Below are 20,209 nucleotides of genomic sequence, written 5' to 3'. Positions count from 1 at the left end.
GCAACGAGACCTGGACGGGATATGCGTCATTAGAAGCATGGATGATACAACAAGCCGGAGAGACTTACTCGGTCATTATTAGATTGAACGTTTGTGATCGTGTTAGCACGTACATCCGTGCATAGTGATTCTTAGTAGCTTCTAAGAGTCTTCAAAAAGCCATCCGCTGCCTGTGCCTGTAATGCCGAAACAATCTCTCATTTAGTCGCACCAACCGGAGCAAACTACCTGTGATTCCGTGTACTTGTGGTCTGGATGTCTCTTTGCCTTAAAGTCTACAGCCGCGAGCTCGGAGTGATATGTTTCCAGTGCCGCTACCAGCTCTCTCTGTCTCGGTAACTGAGGCAAGTAAGAAACTGTCACCTGCGAAGGAAGCTTTCAGCTGGTCATGCGATTGCTAATGGTTTTCCCTTCTCGTGTAGTAGAAGGGCCACGAGAGACTTCTTGCTTCATTGCCGTGGCCAAGGCTTATGATAAGGCCACTCGCGGGCGATCAAAGAGGAGCCGCTCTCTCGCTAACACGCTGCTGGATATGTATGCCAGATGCGGGTGCAGGGATCGTGCTCACGAGATTTTTGATGGATTGGGTCTTCTGCTTGACAGTGCTAATCCTTGGATACGACCAGAACAAAGACAAGTTCGTCCGTGGGAAGTGGGTGAAGCTCTGGTGTCTGGAGGAGGGAAAACTTCCCCATGAGTTGGTCTTGAGGATTGGTCTCGAGGAGGATATCGCTGAGAAGGTATGGATCCTGATTCTAGGACTTTCATTGTGTGGGTAAAAACATGCGATGCTTTTCCAGGCAGCAAGTCTTCGGCCTTGAGGATTGGAGCGAGAATTTATTCATAGCTCATGGAGAGTGAATACGAGCGTGATATTTTGGTAGCAAGCACTATCATGAACATGTTTGCGAAGTGTGGGAGCATGGCCAGAGCATAGGATCCGTTCAACAAGATTGCGAAACCTTGCCTTTTGTCTTGGAACTCAATCATGATGGAGGTGTCGAAGGTAAGCGTTCTCTTGAGTTTTCCTATCACACAGATGGAGAAGGACTGACACTGGATGCTCATAGTTTTGTAACAGCTCTTAAAGCTTGCCCAAACTTGGCAACTGCTGCAACAGAAAAAGAGGTATCTGACGATGCTATGTTGCTTCTATGCATGGAAACATATCAGTGAGAAAAATACACAGAGCGAGAAAAAATAACAAATAGCGAACAGAAAAATCAGCCAAATACTACCTTGTGTTTCTTTCAGCTGGATTTATCATAAGAGAATTGTAAACCGGAATGTTGAGCCCGAGGCCTCGGAGATAGGCGTCGTCACTAGCACGATTGGACAGACTTTCACAAGTTTAAACATATCACGTGACGCACCAGTGAGAATCATTTCTTAGCCATTTAACGTTGAAGATTTTAGGGCTTATTTACAGCCAATGGCAGACGCTTTTGAGAGTCGCATCGATATTTTCTTGCGAATGCGGCCCATAGAAAAGAACTTGGCTTCGTACGAGGTGGACCATGATGACGGCAGGGTTAATTGGGTTGTTCCTAGGCAAGCTGCCATTGGAATTGTAAATCATCAGCGCGAGCGCTACAGCTTTACTTTCAATGGCATTTTGGATACGGATTGTAAGCAAGATTTGGTATTCGAAACAGTTGCTAGAAAGGTAAATCAGTTGCAGTTTAGCCACAGAAGTAGGCAAGTTGTCTTTGGGTTAGCAGCTCTTTCTATTAGAATCTGGAATGAAAACAGGCATGTTGACCACAGGTGGTGCTTGGTGCCTTGGATGGGTTCAATGGCACAATATTTGCATACGGCCAGACCGGTTCAGGCAAGACTTATACAATCACCGGCGGGACCGAACGTTACGTTGATCGAGGAATTATTCCACGCGCAATTTCCCTTATTTATAGTGAGCTCGCAAACAGGAGTGATAATTGTTTCAGCATCCATTTCTCGTATATGGAGATTTATAATGAAACTGGCTATGACTTGCTTAACCCCGATCATGAAACAAAGTCATTGGAAGATCTTCCTAAGGTCCATTGCATAACTATTGTTTACCAGGCTTACTTGGTTTTTTAAGGTTGTCTTGCTGGAAGATGATGACACCCGTATTCATCTGCGAAACCTTTCCGCTCACCTTGCAATGTACGTTTTTGGACATAGCTATTCATGATGTTCTTCTTACATTCTTAACAATTTAGGAATGAAGAGGAAGCCCTCAACCTGCTGTTCATGGGTGATACGAACAGAATGATCAGCTCGACACCAATGAACATGGCCAGTAGTCGCTCGCACTGTATTTTTACAGCGTGCATTGAAGCTCGAAAGACTGGTGAAGATGTTGTGAGAAAATCTAAGCTACATCTTGTTGATCTTGCTGGATCAGAACGAGTCAGTAAGACGGGAGTTGATGGTCAGGTAAGTCATCCCAGACGAATTATCTCACTAAACCTTGTTCATTTCTGTACAGATTTTAAGAGAGGCAAAGTATATTAACCTTTCTCTTCATTTCCTGGAGCAGGTATATTTTACTTTTAAGGTCAGATATATTTGACGTCAATTATGTAGGTTATTATAGCATTGCAAGAAAAAAGCCAGGGAAAGTCTAGAACACATATTCCGTATAGAAACTCGATGATGACATCAGTTCTTAGAGATTCTATAGGAGGAAATTGTCGAACGGTAAAATGGACTCCTTTCTTTTTGGACATACAGTTTTGCAGGTTATGATAGCCAATGTATCAATTGCGCAAGAGCAATTGGAGGAAACAATTTCGACTTGCCGCTTTGCACAACGAGTTGCCATGGTCTCAAACCAGGTGAGAAAAGTTGTCTGTACTTTGTGTTGACGATGCATACAGGTCATGTTGAACGAGGAAGTGGATCCCAATATCGTTATTAAAAGATTGAAACAAGAGGTTAAAGATCTTAAAGTAAGATAAAAAGACTGTTTGTAATAATGTTAAACAGGAACTGTCTTACTTTTCACAGGCTGAAGTAATGTTTCTAAGGGGTGAGGATGTTGATCGAGGGCCACTGACAGACAGAGAAATTGCTATGGTGAAAAATCAAGTTAACGCTTATGTGTATGACCTCTCGCCTGAAGCATCATTCAACTGTGGAGGTGTTCATACTTCACATGGTCATTTCAATATTTAATATTGACTTCAGGAAACATGCTACATATTCGAGCTGCATTTCAAGCTTTTAAAGAGCTTGCAACAGCTGGAGTTGCCGCAAAGAGGTGTTCTAATTTACAAAGCAGTGGCGCACATATGGAAATGAGTGGTGGTTCGCCCCTTCATGAAACTATCCAGAATCTTAATTGTCAGGTTAATCTACAAAATTTCATTTTCATTTTAAAAGATATCTTATATCTACAGTTGCAACAACGAGAAAACGAGATTAACATTTTAGTTTCCTTCATAAGAAAGCGGGAAGCTGGCATTACGCGGGCAAATGCATGGACACAAGTTGATTCTATCCAGCTTTCAGGGCGGACAGATAGTAGAGATTCGGGATTTACACTGGATGGTACAGAGGATGGAATGATCCCTAGCAACACCTCCTCGAGGGTAGCAAGCTCCATGGATTCGAGAGACAATAGTAGCCTGTCTAGTTTTGGCAGTGATCGGAGACAAGCTTTTGATCTGTGAGCACTCTTTTTCTGAAAGTTAAAACTGGCGCTCTTTATGTGTAGATTTTGGAGAAACTATCCAAGCATGGATGCTATTGAAGAAAACAAAGCACTTTTAAGAAAGAAGTACGGTGAAGCTAAGTTATTGGGCGAGGGGGCCAACAAAGCCCGTGAGGTATTTAACCTTTATTGAAGTGTATTAGAGGTTTGCCTTTTTCTTGGTTTAGATGATAAATGGTCTCAAAGTCAAGATTGAAAAACGTAGAGTTGAACGTGCAATGGAAGACCTCGTACATGGGAAAACTAGTATTTTACATGTCGATGTTGAAGAAGATAACCTTATTTTACAAATTGAAAACGAAAAGGTATATAATTTAGCTGACACCAGGGTACTTTAAGTTGTTATGAAGCAGAAAACATATAAGGATGGGTTTAGCAAGCTGCGTGACCTGAAAAGAGAAATTGAGCATCTTCACTTGATTCTTGAACAGAGCCGAAGTAAAGTCCAGGCGAGTTTCCTAAGCATTACATTGTTTTAACTTAATTAATGTGGTCCTAACAGGCTGATTTTGAAAAGTGGTTCAGTGCAATGTGTCGTGATCAGCAGTCTTCTGCACCATCTCCTATCTCTTTGACGTCTGCTTCTGATTTATCAACAATAGATACATACCAAACTGAGAAAAATCGGTCGTTTAGAAGCACACCGGAGAGAAACGTAAGTACAGGCCCGAGTGAATATTATTCAAGTGTAACTAAAAATGCTCCTGCGGTTATTGACTATCTACACGGCTTGGAGGCTGACATTGAAAAACCGCTACGCTCTGGTAATGTCTTTAAAAACAGTAACTTCATCTTTCTTCTCCTATTCCGTTCAGGGAGATCCAGAAACTCACACGGCCGAGCCAATGGAAATGCATCAATTATGCGTACAGGGAATGAGAGCACTGATGCTGATATCAAAGCATTTTATAAAGCCAGGTCCGAAATTATGAAGCTTAAACAGCAACAACAGCAAAGACAATGTAACAATCTATTGCATGACTAAAATAAAAAACACGTCAGGAAAGAATGAAGAAATTTATTCCACTAAATCACTATTGTAAAGAAAAAGTATTTGAAAAACTATATGATTCCTTATGTTGCTTAGCATTTTTCGGGAATGGAGCCCTCTAAGGTTTCTTTGTCTCTAAGAGCTTATTGCTCGTCTTGTGTTTCAAGGTTTGCCCACTGTGAGGAGGTTAATGAATAGTAGAGGGACCACAGAAAAATAAATTGCATTGCATGCATGTAGGAGTAGGATCCCTTGCTCCTTTGAGTGGGCTGTAAACGCACGTGTATATACACATAAACCCTAGACCTGCTCCAGTTCCAGAAGAAGACCCATCCCTCCCAAGGGTGGTGACTTGCTGGATGGAACCTTGGCTTGGTTTCTTCATGGCTGCAGTAGAAAGGTCTACGAAACTGATCCGGTTTGGCTATGCCTTTTGTTTGCTTTCTGTAAGTGTGTACCTCTAGCTCGGGTTGGCACATCTGTTTTCTTCCTCTCCTTCTTTTTCCACAGCTCTCTACGTTTGGTTTTTGGTTACCACGACGCTTGCTCAGAGAAATTCTAAGAGGCCACTCTTTTTGTTTTTTCTCGCTTCCCACACTTTCCCACAGCCACACTGTGATCATACCAACAAGAATGAGCTAGCAGAAATATTTAAAACCAGAGCTTTGCAAAGCTTACAGTTCTGTTAGCTTCTTTGGTTACTTACAAACTTGCCCTTGGTGTCTTTAGCTATAGACAGCAGCAGCAGCAGCATCATACATGTCCTTCAGCACCCCCACCTTGCTCAGCATGCTGCAGCATTGTCACTGAGGATGAAGAAACCCGTCCCTTTGCACCATAAGCACTCTTTCTTGACGCAAGCTTGGCCGAAAAGGTATTCTCTCTAGAAGAATGTTCCCTTGAGATTCTCCACCCCGCCCTCCAGCAGCAGCATTTGCTTGTGTGGCCTTGGCAGCTTGGTTGGTTGGTTTGAGAGGAGCTGGGAGCCCACCTCCTTTCAAGGTGGACGTTTGGCATGCTCCATGCAGAGCATGGCAAACATTTCAGCTTTAAGCTTTGAAGAGTTTTCTGCTCAAAGCTTGGGTTGCTACGCTATGGCATCTATAAGAGTATCCTCTTTGTTGCCCAGCTGCTTGGGAGCTTGTATTTATCTTTGTTCAGTATATGCTTTAAATTAAATGTTTGCATTTAAACTTCACAAAGGTATGTTTTCAATTCTGACACTTATATTTTGTGTTTCCGAGCAGTGACAAGCGATGAAAGTGATGAAATTACAGAGAAATCAATGAAATCATAGAAATCATCAATTGTTGTGTGCCCAGAATGGATAGAGATGCAACCCAAGACCAGTTTCACTCTTGTTGGAGCTCATCAGCCGGGTTTAGGTCTCAAGAAAAACCATAACCTAGCCCCTAACTTAGCCCATGTCAATTTACAGTAAATATTCCTAGAATATTCTTTCTAAACCCTTGAGCAAGAGCATAGACGAGCTGTACTGGCACTAGAGCGTCAAAGAAATCCATGGCTGGGCTAGAGGCCCAAGCAAAGCATTGCTGAAAAAGGAGGGAAGAGGAGGGAAGAGAACTTTCTCCCAAATGAGCTCAAGATAGCTGCAAAGCATCGCATGGAGTGCTGTGGGATGGCTGGGTAGACGTCTTTCCTTTAGATTTTTTGTGACTGAATTGAGTTCCAGGCTGTTGCGGGCAATGGGCCACGTGCCATGGCCTAGTCTTTAGGCCTAGATCAAGCTAAAAGCAAGGAGATGGGCTTCACCAGTCATTTTCCTTGTAGTCAGTATGCAATTCTTCTCAATTTGAGTCTTTAGCAGCCAGCCACGACCTGAAAACAGCCGCTATAGCTGCTGCAACAGTTCCTGTGGCTTCCCAGCCGAGATCTTTGTGGTTTCCTAGGCGCTAGGGTTCTTTTGTTCAAGATTAGGTATTCTATGGCTTGATAAATGTGTATGTCAAAGACCTATTGGGACTAATAAAAGTGGGCATGCCGCCCCTCACTGCCTCATGTTATCTACTAGCATTCCTATGTGATGCCTACTCCTATGCCTCCAGTAGGAGGGGCTGTGGTCTTTTGCAATGTATCGTATCAAGGTCAATGTCTGCACTCCTAGCTGCCTTCTGAATCCTATCTGGTGGTTGCCACTTCCAATGAATCCCTGCGTCCCCTGCTTAAATGATCTGCTTAACCAAAAATACCTGCAAGGGACAGCCGTGCCAGGGTGTGATACCTGGCTGCCAATACAAAACGCCACATGATCCACTCCTACTTTCCCGCCGAACTGGATATGGACTGATGCGTGGCTTTTCAGGATTTCTGGCTACCTGAGATGATGGAGTACATGAACACTGATGATTTTGTGGCTCCCATCCCGGCTGTGCAGTACTTTTTACTGCTTTTAGCTGCAAAGAAACCAGAGCGCTTACGAGAGATCTTTGCATATGAGAAGAAGATCGCGGACAAGCTGCTCACGGTGCCAGAATCAGAGGCAGTTGGCAAGAACAAGCGATACCTTTGCCTCTTCCAGTAGGTTGAAACCAAAGAATGGTGGCACCTGGTCTAGACACTCCTTACCGATCAGGTGAATGATAACCAAGCTCTACTATGATGGTGGATGGCAGACAAGGAAAAAGAACTTGTTAATTTCTCCTCTACTGAACCAAGGATTACCTGGAAAATGCTCCAATGGTCCCAAGAGTACAATCGGGTTACAGGGTATAAAGGCTCATATGGGAAAGGCATTGATCTGGGGAAACCACAGATCAACCTTAGTAATGGTTTTGAGTTCCTGAGCCAAAATGCATGTTTGCTCGTGACTGGACTCATCCCATCACAGCCGGACACCTTGGAAGGAGCAAACGTGGACCATATTGATAATGGTCGTATCATGTTTGACCCGTTGGAGAATTTGAGTGGATGGAAGTTCCCCTTCGCCACCACACGAGTTCTCGATGCAGCCTCCCACCGCCTTCCAGAACTGCATAAGTTCTGGACACTCACAAATCTTTTAGGTTGGACGTCTCCCTTGGAGGCATCCAACTGGATCCAGATGGTGGCTTTGCTACGACTGGATGCAGTACAGTGGTCAAAACAAACACTGGAAGCATCATACGGACATGCAACACTGGGGAATTATGCTTACAAACCGGCTATCCCATTCCAAAAGACTACGGATGATGTTTTCAAGCAGGCTACTTTCCATGGACGCTGTGATGGTGATGCCTTTTTGAATACAAAAAGCTGGAACCTATCACAAGGAGATCAACGTACATGGAACCAGCTTTGACCATACTATTGCTGTGATTGCCAGGGATGTGAAGGAGGAATTGTCTGGCTTGACTCCTTGTTCTGGTACATGCTTAACAATCTAGACAAGTACTGGCCAGACTCAAGTTTGACATCATCAGACTGCCTTGCCATCTTCCTATCCCTACTCATGGCTAATCCGCAGGTGATCCTCCAGACAGCTGCCTTCCTTCAAATCTGAGAATGGATGCAAGCAGCCGCTATTGAGGTGGCAAAAAAGCCAGCTAACCGGGATCTGGAGTTCATCCCTCATGGACAAACTAAGATGAACATATGTAAGTTCATCCCTGTCCAGCAGTACAGGTCCCCAATGTCCTCACGACGTGACGGTAATGAAAGTAATGGAGCTTTCTCACCTACACTGTCCTCACAATGCACGCCGGCAAGGTCTTGAGGCTTACCACCAAATCGGAAACATGATCATCCCAACGGACAAATGTCCATGGGACTGACATCACAGGAGACAGGCACACCACCATCAATTTCCAAGACATTCGAGGCCAATGCAAGCTCGAACAAACAGAAGCTACGCAAAAGGCTTAGTGAAAGAAAGCAGCAATAAATAAATTTCTGTTTTCTCCTTCCATGATTGGTAGCTAATGAAAATGCTCTCGTGATTGCTTCCACAGTGTACTTTACACTACATCCATCATTTGGCCGAACGAAAATGGCTGGTCAAAGAGGGAACAGAGAGCGAACAAAAATTCGTACACCTTCGATATATCAGTGTCGGATTCGAGAGGATCAGTATCCGCACTCTCATGGAAATGATTGGTCTAGACATGGAACTCCTGGATCCCATCGTATTTGGCTGGAGGTATGAGCCCTAGATCAAAAATGACTTTTATAAACCCAAAGAGGTTTTTTGTAACTGGGACACTCTTGAGCCTCTTGTTTGTGAATGCAAACGATGGCCATAGGTGACCTACCTCGACGAGACTGGCCATGTGGGAACACTGGATCCAAAGATCCTTGGCTCACGCATACTCATGGCTGTCATCGAGAAAGGCCTCAATCACATCACTCCGAAACCACTCCAAACGGCAAAAATCATTGCTGAAATCTGTGAAGCTTGGGATCAGATTGCCAGTATAATCCTGGATGTCTACATCTGCAACTGGCCAAGTAACGAAGCTGCTGTTAAACAGCATATTAACTACCATGGCAATACAAAATTGCTAGACCACCACAACCGTAGATGTGATGACCACCCCCAAGGCATAACGGCAACTGGAGTGGGTACATAAACACTTGTACATTAGTGGCACCGATAAAGCGGCTAACACACCCACCTTCTTTTGCAAAATGTTAGCCCGTGGGGAAGCGCTTGTGCAGATGAATAGCAACGACTTCTCACTTGCAGTCTCGGACAATAATGTCCCTAAAACACTTGAGAAAGTTGTAAAACAATTGCTCAGTGAACCACTCCTATAGGAATTTTGCCTCAACAACCAGATCTCCCTTACCTCATGGGAATCTATAAAGTGCACAAGAATAAAATGCGCTAGTTAACGAATGAAGACGGATGTGTCTTCTTTGAAATCACAATCTGCCTAACAGCTATCCTAAAAGGGATATAGGAGGCATCACAAAACGTGGTTGATGATTTCTACGCACGGGCAAAATTCTTTAGAGGAAAGACAAACACATGCTGGATCCTTGGATCCACATAGGAGTTTGCGATTAATCTCCCAGATAGGATCACCACGATCTACACAGGGGTATCACCAAGTGCTATGAGGCCATCCCCCTTGAGGGAGACTAAGGCCCCATGACGGCTATGACAAATCTTATCAATTTGGCTTTCGTGCACCAAAGCCACCTCCAAAAAGACCTTTTTCTGATTCAAAAAAAGAACAGCAAACTTGAGGCCGAATGGAAACCTCTGCGCCAGTCATCAGTAAAGGCTACTAGAATGGATCCAACGAAAGTTATCAAGCTAAATAACTTTATTATCTGGAACACATATGTCCGGCTGGGCAACAGAGTATGGAGACAAGTCCGAGGAATTCCTATGGGCTTCTCGTGCTCACCTTTGTGGTGTAACCTGTACCTCTTTTACTTTGAGTACAATTTTCTTACTCGACTTGCACGTCTAGGCCAGTATGATTTACTTCGCCTTTTCGAGCACACTTTTAGGTACATGGACGATCTTTTTTCAATGAACAATCCCATGATCCTCTGCTTCTTTGACTTTGATCAAGTTGAGTCCGAAGGGAATCTATTCTGGATATATTTACTACAATTCCTTGCCATGCAAAATGAGATGGACAATCCATTCATAGGTATGGACAGCTTGCTAGTGAACTTGTCTGTTGATTTCTTGAGCCTTCAGATCCAGATTAAACGGGTTGACGGTACTTCTTTAACCACAAAGTATGATAAGCGCCGATCACTTCCATTCAAAGTCTCATTGTACATTCATCAAGATTCAAACTAACCAGTGACAAACTCATCTAAAGTGATCCTGGGACAAGTTTTTGCGCTTTTCTATCTGATTAACACTGCCGGTGGTATCGTCCTTAAGATTAATAATCTTGTTAAATGATTTGTGGAAAAAGGATTCCATTGCTACGCATTAAGACGACTCATCCTTCGTGGTCTAGATCATATTATTCTGACCAACCCCTTGGCACCGGTGCAAGCAGTGCTTGATATTCTCTTTGACGTCTGTAGAGAGCCGGCCAATTGCCCACCACAGCTCGATGACTCAGCAAACTCAAGCTGAGGGCTAGGAATTCTGTCTTCTAGACAATACTATCCATCACTTGGGCATCATATCAAAACATAATAAATTTGGTATTTACGCCTTTTTGGACTGTGAAAAACAAAAGAACAAGTTCCCCCAAACTTACCATGCAGTCCTTGGTTATGCTCTGAACAAAACGTGTAGATGAACCATCAACTACATTTGTGTTTTGATTAGTAAACGGAAAATACAACACAAGTTCTGCTCTCTCACTCTAAGACAGATCCCACACTTAGCTAACAAAAGGTCTTCTTTAAAAAGAATTTTTAAAGAAAATCTTGTTTACAGAAAACTCTGTTTTCCCATGGATAAACTAATGGGACACATAGTAGACATGGCATGGTAAAAAACAAAACCTTGGATTCCTCACAGAATCTCGCGTGGAGAGACACACCATACGAATTGGCAAACCTAATTACAAGCTATAGCTATTCGACTTCATGGCTGCGAGTGCTGGATTTTCTCATATCGAAAGGTATGAAGCGATAGGAGAAACCCTAATGTTAGGGTTTCTCGCTTGCATCCATTGCCGCCGCATTCTCCAGGAGTGCATCCACAAGAAGAGCAAGCTTGAGCCGCTGCAAGGCTGTGTGCTAGCACAACCACACACATTCCCCGCCCATTCCAGGATCAACAGCCGCTTCGTTGCGCACCACAAGAATGAGCAGTGCCAACAAAGTGTTTGTTTGGGTAAAGCTCAAAACGAGCTTACACCCACCACTGAGGTCACGAGGAATCTCACTATCGCATTCCTGGCCAACCAAAAATGGGTACAAACGATTTGGTTTCTGTGTTGCTATTCACCCCTAACCTGTAGGAACTTCTTTCGGCCAGAACGCCAGAACTAAGCACCACGGCGACACAAGGGGCTTTCATTGACTCTACCCAGGTAGTGCTTGTGATATCGACTATTCTAGTTTCTAATCATCCCCTTAGAAAAAAGACAAGATGACAATGACTGGACCAGACGACGAGATCCATGAATCAATGCATAGCGATTAGGTTGAGCATGTTCCCTAGCTCTAGTCCTTGGAAATCACTTCTAATGTGCGGCCTGGGCATGTATCTAAGTACATTGGCTCATGAGCATCAATCATGCAAATCTCAATTCATTTTTTGAAACCTAGCTTCGTACTTTCACAAAATGAGAGATAGAGCTAGCGGAGATTGCATTACTAATCCTCGTCTTCCATGATACAGGTACCCCCCGAACACCCAAACCATAGGAGGTGACATAGGAAATGCTTGGAGAAATCATTTTGGTCGTGGTCAGTACCGGGTTACCAGGCGGATGATCCTATGCCTCGGACAAATGTACTGAAAATGGCCTAGTCGATCTGCTTAACCAAAACATGGAACCCATCTAGCTCTCCATGTTTTTAGTCTCTCCGGTTTGCCTATGGCCTTCAGCAAGGAGTAGTGCATGTGGGCTGCAGCCAAGGACAGCTGCTACCAAATCATCACCACTGCCAAGACCCTCACTTGGATCCCTTTGAAATGGTTCAAGCCTCCTATAGTGCATGCACTCTAGTTGCCTACCATGGTGCCCAACACTCATGCCCTAGAGCTCCCAAGCCGAGACTCCTAATTCAGTTCCTATGTGGTCCCACCATACTCGGGTTCCCCATCCATTCTTGCCTTGGGAATGCATCACCATCCTTGGCCTGTGCAAGGGCCTTGCCCTCCTTCAAACCAGTAAAGCACATCACTTCCATGGACCTCAAAGTCTTGAAGATGGCCCAGCTCTCGTGTCACCTTACTATCTATCCCCATACTGCTTTTGCCACATCACATTCCCATAGTGCATGCTTGACTGTCTTGAGCTCTCCATATTCCTTGCCTTAGCTATCCTCATCCTTTTGGAACCACTACCCCATGAGAAGATCATTGTTGGCTACCAGCCATGAGGTGAGCTTTACCTTCTCTTGCACTAGTAGCTTCCAAAATACCATCATATTATCCACCACCTATTCCGACTGAGCTAGATCCTCCAAAGTTTTGGGATCTCCTACCTACCTAGCTCCCTATTAGTGAGTAGGTCCATCCCAGCCTCTTTCATCTTGTATGTGAAGAAGCCATTGGCCCCTCTCCTCCATGCTGCCGGGTCCCAATTCAGGTCCTCGACTAGTTGTTCTTGCTACCATATCAGAAAACCCTCACTCTCCAGTAGGTGCTCTAACTCCACCACCTCCAGCCTCTTAGGAGATTGACAGAGCATATGGATCCTCCCTTTTATTTTGCCATCCATGACATAAGGCAACTCATGTACCTCCCCTGCTTCTAGGAGCAGTTTATTATCATATTATCCTGAAGGGGCAGCCCAAGTTCTTCTTAGGGGAGGATATGAACCACACCTCTACCTCCCTCTCCATCCATGATGGGGCCAGGGTTGTGAACACCCTGGTCCAGGATCCTAACTGCACTTGATCCTCCGTGCTCTAGGTGTCCCTTTGTATGGCCACAAAGTCCCTCACCCGATGGCACTACCTTAGGCATCATCCACCTTATCTTGCACCACTCGTCACTTGTAGCAAACGTATCATGTTGGTGTGGACCTTGTGACATCGTCCTAAGCCAAAAGCCTGAAGTCACTGCGTGACTGTGTATTGGTCTTAGTCCATGACCCCCACCAAGTGCCTAAGAGTCCTAAATCCTCCTCCGTGAAGTTTCCACCAGATCATTGGGTGGTCTTCTCTGCCTAACGTATGTTCCCTCTCCTGGAAGAGAGTGTTGAAGAAGAGTGGTTGGTTAAGCTAATCTTTTGCTCTATTTGGGATGACCTATCCAATCAAGAAGGCCTTCTACAGCTTGTGAATCCCCTTAATGATCTTCCCCCCTTTCACTGCTCCTTCCGCAAATAACCATCTAGGCAGCTTTGTTGCTCTGTGTTTTGGATGGATCACGAGGAGGCACTGTTTGAACATAAGCTTCCAAGGTTGCTTCCCTGGGTGAAGGCCCATTAGGATGATCTTATACCTCAATGTCTTTGCCATGTCACTAGGGTCGATGATGCCCAAGCGGCCTAAGACTTGTGGCCTCACTATGGACTGCCATACTGTAAACGACTAATTTTTCCATTCTACTTTAGTCACTTAACCACACCTTCGACCACTTGGAGGAGTCCCACTCACATCTTCCATAAGTCCTATTTTGGACTTGGGCTTGTTAGCCCCGAGAATGGCATCCCTGCCACTCAACCTTGGCACTCGGTACATGTGCTCCACGTGTCCGATCCCATGACCGACACCCCAAGGTACCACCAACATACCAGCCCATTACGCTAAGGCCATGCCCATTCACCTTGGTCACATCGGTGGTCTGACACCACCAACATTACAATCCCGTCTCTCAAAGACTGGGTCATCCGTCCATGAGTGATCATCCCAGATCCACTCCTTATCATCCTTAGAATGCCCTCCAACATGGGGAATAACCTTCCCCAACATCCTTTTTCCGGTCCCCACTAAGTCCCCTTCTGCCCATAGCCATGTTCACCAACACTGCCACTAGATCAAGGCCCACTGGCCCGACCACTAAGTCCCAAGGTCCTCTGGGACTTCCTCACTACCCAACTACATCCTTGGTCACTACACCAGAGGACTACTCCTCTTCCTTTCCATAGTCTGGGACTTTGGGGCAACATTTCGGAACACCATGGCCTTACGCGAGCCTCGTGGGTACTCTCCCCACCTTCTGCCTTTGGGTGCTCTAGCCATGGGCTTAGAGCGAGGTTCCTTTGAGCCATGCCAGGTATCCAAGTAGGTAGTGCCACCCACACTTGGACTGAGAGCATCAGCCAGTTGATCTCCCGGGGGAATTAGAGCCGGCTCTTGAACACTTCACCAAGCTACCCCGCTTGTCGGTCTGTGTTCACTCTAGTCTTGGACTTCCTAGTGGGCAGCTCATCACCCAACACTGGGTACAGCCTTTCTGGGCCAAACTGGCCTTTCCTGGCCAAACTGGCTCCACTACAGTCCTCCCCCTTACTATACTTTTGGAGCTCACCAAACCCCCCAGGGTCTAGGAGACGAACGCTTTGGGCTTTTACCCTCTCAGACTCAAACTCGGACTCCATCTCAGACTCCACCTTGGACTCCAACTTGAGTCCATCTCGGACTCCACTTCGGACTCCACTTTGGACTCCAACTTGGGTCCATCTCGGACTCCACTTCAGACTCCACTTCGGACTCCAACTCGGGTTCATCTCGGACTCCACTTCGAACTCCAACTCGGGTCCATCTCGGACACTTCCACATGTCATGTGTTGGTCCTTTTTGGGTCCCTTTATGGAGCGTCGCTTATTGCTTGCTTCGTGCTTGTTCCTCAAGCACTTTGTTGGGAGTTCCACTCCCGCTCTTGACCTTTCAAGTCGGAGCTTTTAGTCCAAACGTGTTACGCTCTTTTGGCTTTCGCTTCGGCCACTACCATATGGCACCTTCCGGCTCCACTTTGGGGCCTAAGGATTTTGTGTCTCACAACTCCACCACCCATAGACGAAGTTTGATGTCCTCATCGAATGATAAACCATTTTATAAAGTAATACCAACATGTATTACCCTTCCCATTCTTGGCACCTCGCTAACATTTGTCAATGGTTTGATACCGAAGGCTCACCATACTTTACCCATCCTCTAAGGAGGATAGTCTCTCTAACTTAGAGATTGATTGTAGTGGTTCTCTCCTTTTATTGGTTTAGTTCTCGCTAAACCCATTAGAGACACCCTCTCTAACTCAATTCCACTACTCATTCTCGAGTATTCTCAAATTCCATCGACCTATCCTTTGCACTTTGGAACTTTTACCTTTGACTTCTCAAAGTCAAATTCTTAGGTGTCTCCGACACCTTGCTTTGCACATATTGTGCAACTCCACTTCCCCATTCTAGGAAGTTCTCTACTTGAGAGCACCATCATCCTCTCTTCTATTTCGTGCCACCTTGGGCACTAAGTTCCAGTTATCATACTTTGTGCTAGGGCTGTCCATGGCCCTATCATTTGGCTACCTTACCGCTCCCACCCTTGGAGCTTCCACTTTCGCCACATTGGAGCAATTGGGAATCCATCTTTGGGAACACATTGCCTTTTCCAGAATCCGTTAGCACCCAACACCTTAGTGTTCTTGGCCTAACTTTGCTATTTGGATTCTTTCCCATTATTCCCATGGCTCTTTACTTAGCCACTAGTCTTTTGCTTCTATCCTTAATTGTTGCACCCAGCAACATAGGATTGCTACCTCCATTTTTGAGGTATCCTTTCGGTTCCATAGCAAAGACTCTCCTTTGCCAAGTCCGGAGGGTGTTCACCCCTAGTACGTCTCTTTAGCATCTTTTGCTGTGGGCTCTATCCACGGCCTAATTTTGTGACCCTCCCATGGGTCTCTTATAGAGACTACTTTCCTTGGACTCACTATGCCATCGCATTGACATATCTCATTTCCCTTAGGTGTCCTTCTCACTTGGTCACCTTGACCAAGCCACACCATCATCAATAGTTCCAATCATCACTTTGAACTTGGAACTTTATCCCTTAACCTCACAAGGACCTTGTCCTTGTTTTGGCCATAAGATCACCTAGCGATCTAACCTTGGCACCTTAACAGATTTGCCAATAGGTACCAAGTCTTTCAAACCTTTAAGTTGTTGACCATAACCCTGGGGGCATCCCCCACACTTGGCAGTGCACCCAAGCCAGCCCTTCCAGCTAAGGGTCCATAGCAACTGAGACTGGGTGTCCCCATCTCATTCACCACATCCTTGGTGCCACTCGCACCAAAGTGTTCAAGTTAGATATGCCGAGCCACACTAAGCAATCTAACCATGCATCACGACTCCGAGGCATCCCTCGTTTGGCGGTGTGCCCAAACCAGACTCCTCACTGAGAGTCCATGACCACCGAAAAATGAGTGTCCTCATATTCTAAACCATCACCACGCCCTAGTGATTTGGGACTCAAACCCAAGCACTAGAGGGTCGGGACTCAAACCCAACCTTCGTATATGCATTTAGGGATGGCATCACACAGGATGCCTGGCGTGACTCCCCACGCCGGTGCACCAACTTATATTTAAAGCGCACTACAGATCACAGCTTAGGAACCTAGTTCCTCCGCACTGCCAAGTCCTCTCACTTGACATGTTTGTGATCATGCATGGACTCCTCCATGTTCGGCCCCCTAGGCCACCCCTTTGAAGTTGGCTCCTTCAACTAGGGTATTCGTTTCCCCCGACTTGCCAATCTCACTTAGCAAGTCATTTGGCCACGATAACATGGTTCATGCATAAGCGTGAAAGTCCCTAACCATCGACTTTCGTTCAAAGCCCTCTCTTTGAACACTCGGGAACTACTTCCCCAATCTTGATAGCCTTGCCTCATGGCAAGCTTCAAGACCACGCTTCTGCTATGCCATTCTGATTTCATACGTTCTATGAACCATTTACACTTGGCTGACTAGGTATTTATCTACCTAAGGGAATGTTCAAGGAACTCTGTTCCTTGGCTTGCTAAGGCCTCTCCTTTCACAAGCTTTCCAATTACCATATAGTTTAACATGGACAATCCCATGCTTTAGACTCTCCATGGCATCCCGGTCGTTAGGAACAACATGCTTGAGCACCCACTTGATTCTCCACTTCTAACTTGCATAACCACCCTTGGTCATGCCTGTCAATTCCTATGGTTTGGTTCTATCCCTATACTACTTGCCTTTTAGCCTCATACATTTCCTTTGGTTATTCTCTTCCAGCTAGAAAGATAGCTTTGCATTTTCTACCATGCCTTGGCAAGTACTCATAGAGATGAACCTACCCGACAGCCTAGGGAGTGGTTCCTCAATCCGGGTTTGCTCACCTTGTAATCCCACACACTGGGATCACTGTTGCTACTTATGGGCCTTTATATGCCCATCACTAGCCTTGCCAAAATCCCTCTTTGGCTTTATCCAATTTGGGTAGACAGACTTCTCCTGTCTCCACAATCTTGGACATTTTGATAGCACCTTCTATCCTTCATTCGCTAGGGACTTTGTCCCTTGGGTGTTATCCATTGCCCTCATGACACCAAATACCCCCTTCTGGTGTTCTAGAGTGTTTGGGTGTCCCAATGATGGCCTCTCTGACAATAAGCATTCCCTTTTGGACATTGACTTACTATGTCGCAACATAAGTAGTTTATCCCTTATAAGGGTATATCGAACTTCCTTATCCCAATAAGAAGTCTTAGGTAGTTACCTTCTACCAGTTTATGAATTATTTTGCATCTTTTGCTTAGTTGCTTTATAGTTGTCAAGTCCTACAACTCATTCCTGATGCTTCCACACCTCCATCATTATCTGGGTCACCACACTCTAACCGCATGCCTTCCAGCTTAGGCTATGCTATTCCCATTTCCATTGGGATTCCTTTGGAAGGGGTTCTCATGAACCCGCCAACTTGACTTCAAGGCAGCACGCCTTGGCACCTTTGGTGTCTCCACACCATCAGCTCCATGAGCCTACCTTTATGACACTTCTTACTTGTGTCTAGGTATTTTTGCCAAGACCATTATAGTTGTCTTTTATACCAATTATCCATTAGCATTGCACCATAGAGTTCATACACAACTTTGTGTCAAAGTTGTTTTCTTCCGGGAAACTCTTTCCCACGACTTTAGCATGGCACCTTTTGCTATCAATGAGATACATATTGCTCTCATGCTTGGATCTCAAGATCCTTCCCATCCTTCGTGGGGCACCACACACCTCAGTCCAAATGCTTTCCTCAAGCCCTTAGGATTATTCCTTGACTCCATTGAAGTCATTCAACCTTTTGGACTTTGTTAATCTGACGACCTATAAGGTCTTACTTTTGAGGTGCTAACTCACTAGAATACAACTCCTTGTATTCATGTCTTACTCACAAGGACCATCTTTTGTAAGTGTTACTCCGACACTTGATTTGTTCTCTAGGGGCAACCATTCGCCCCTTAGGACCACTTGTCCATGTGATGAGAATACCAACTCATCCTCTAAGTACACCCCCAACTCCTTGGGTTGTTTCAGCATTTATTAGAGGTAGCCCTGGCTACCATTTCAAGGACTTGTGTCCTCTTCCGTATTTGACCTCCCATAGTCATTAATTTCGGTCTCAAATTCATGAGCACCAACCTCGACTATATGAGGGTAATCTTGTGACTCCTTTATCGTTTTGGAGTCTCTATCTTCCCCATGATCCCAACTATAGTTGTTTATCACAACTACATTAGCCAGTTTACTGAGTCAAACATTCATTCATTCATTCATTCCAACTCAATGAGGAAAACCTTGCACTGTTCCCAAGATCCCAAAGTCGTTCCATTATTAGCCCTTTTCTATCCACCACTTCGTCTACAAGTTCACACATGAATTGTAATAAAGAGCCATGTCTTCCTGACCTGCTACTTCTCGAGGATAGGCCCACTCCTCAGACCTTCCGATGCCAACATCAACATCAACTTGAGCACCAATAAAAGTCGGACTAAAGAACAGCTCTGATGCCAAGTTGTAAATGACTAATTTTTCCATTCTACTTTAGTCACTTAATCACACCTTCGACCACTTGGAGGAGTCTCACTCACATCCTCCATAAGTCCTATTTCGGACTTGGGCTTGTTAGCCCCGAGAATGGCATCCCCGCCACTCAACCTTGGCACTCGGTACATGTGCTCCACGTGTCCAATCCCATGACCAACACCCCAAGGTACCACCAACATACCAGCCCGTTACGCTAAGGCCATGCCCATTCACCTTGGTCACATCGGTGGTCTGACACCACCAACATTACAATCCCGTCTCTCAAAGACTGGGTCATCCGTCCATGAGTGATCATCCCAGATCCACTCCTTAGCATCCTTAGAATGCCCTCTAACATGGGGAATAACCTTCCCCAACATCCTTTTTCCAATCCCCACCAAGTCCCCTTTTGCCCATGGCCGTGTTCACCAACACTGCCACTGGATCAAGGCCCACTAGCCCGACCACTAAGTCCCATGGTCCTCTGGGACTTCCTCACTACCCGACTGCATCCTTGGTCACTACACCAGAGGACTACTCCTCTTCCTTTCCATAATCTGGGACTTCGGGGCAACATTTCGGAACACCGTGGCCTTACGCGAGCCTCGTGGGTACTCTCCCCACCTTCTGCCTTTGGGTGCTCTAGCCATGGGCTTAGAGCGAGGTTCTTTTGAGCCACGCTAGGTATCCAAGTAGGTAGTGCCACCCACACTTGGACTGGGAGCATCGGCCAGTCGATCTCCCGGGGGAATTAGAGCTGGCTCTTGAACACTTCACCAAGCTACCCCGCTTGTTAGTCTGTGTTCACTCTAGTCTTGGACTTCCCAGTGGGCAGCTCATCACCCAACACTGGGTACAGCCTTTCTGGGCCAAACTGGCCTTTCCTGGCCAAACTGGCTCCACTGCAGTCCTCCCCCTTACTATGC

The 20,209-nt window shown here is 45.5% G+C and overlaps 1 protein-coding gene across 1 annotated transcript; it reads left to right on the top strand.

The window, feature by feature from the left end:
• The first annotated feature begins 1,432 nt into the window (after nt 1–1,432).
• LOC9646517 (kinesin-like protein KIF6) lies at nt 1,433–3,662 on the top strand. The gene is made up of 10 exons (XM_024666642.1): nt 1,433–1,666; nt 1,768–2,040; nt 2,087–2,151; nt 2,208–2,424; nt 2,477–2,527; nt 2,575–2,688; nt 2,730–2,825; nt 2,868–2,939; nt 2,998–3,130; nt 3,178–3,662. Exons 1-10 carry the CDS (start codon nt 1,433–1,435, stop codon nt 3,660–3,662), a joined length of 1,740 nt encoding a protein of 579 aa, XP_024522410.1.
• The last annotated feature ends 16,547 nt before the right edge of the window (nt 3,663–20,209 follow it).

The sequence above is a fragment of the Selaginella moellendorffii genome, unplaced genomic scaffold (assembly GCF_000143415.4).
Source record: "Selaginella moellendorffii unplaced genomic scaffold, v1.0 SELMOscaffold_145, whole genome shotgun sequence".
Lineage (NCBI taxonomy): Eukaryota > Viridiplantae > Streptophyta > Lycopodiopsida > Selaginellales > Selaginellaceae > Selaginella > Selaginella moellendorffii.
The sequence above is the reverse complement of the archived record's forward strand: the minus strand, read 5'-3'. Positions and strand labels throughout refer to the sequence as shown.

Bases quoted from the DNA above. Each gene is read 5' to 3' on its own strand.
- LOC9646517 (XM_024666642.1), top strand. From the start codon at position 1,433: ATGGCAGACGCTTTTGAGAGTCGCATCGATATTTTCTTGCGAATGCGG. The intron at 2,528-2,574 runs GTATATTTTACT...TCAATTATGTAG, and splicing joins CTCTTCATTTCCTGGAGCAG to GTTATTATAGCATTGCAAGA. The intron at 2,940-2,997 runs GTAAGATAAAAA...TACTTTTCACAG, and splicing joins AAGAGGTTAAAGATCTTAAA to GCTGAAGTAATGTTTCTAAG.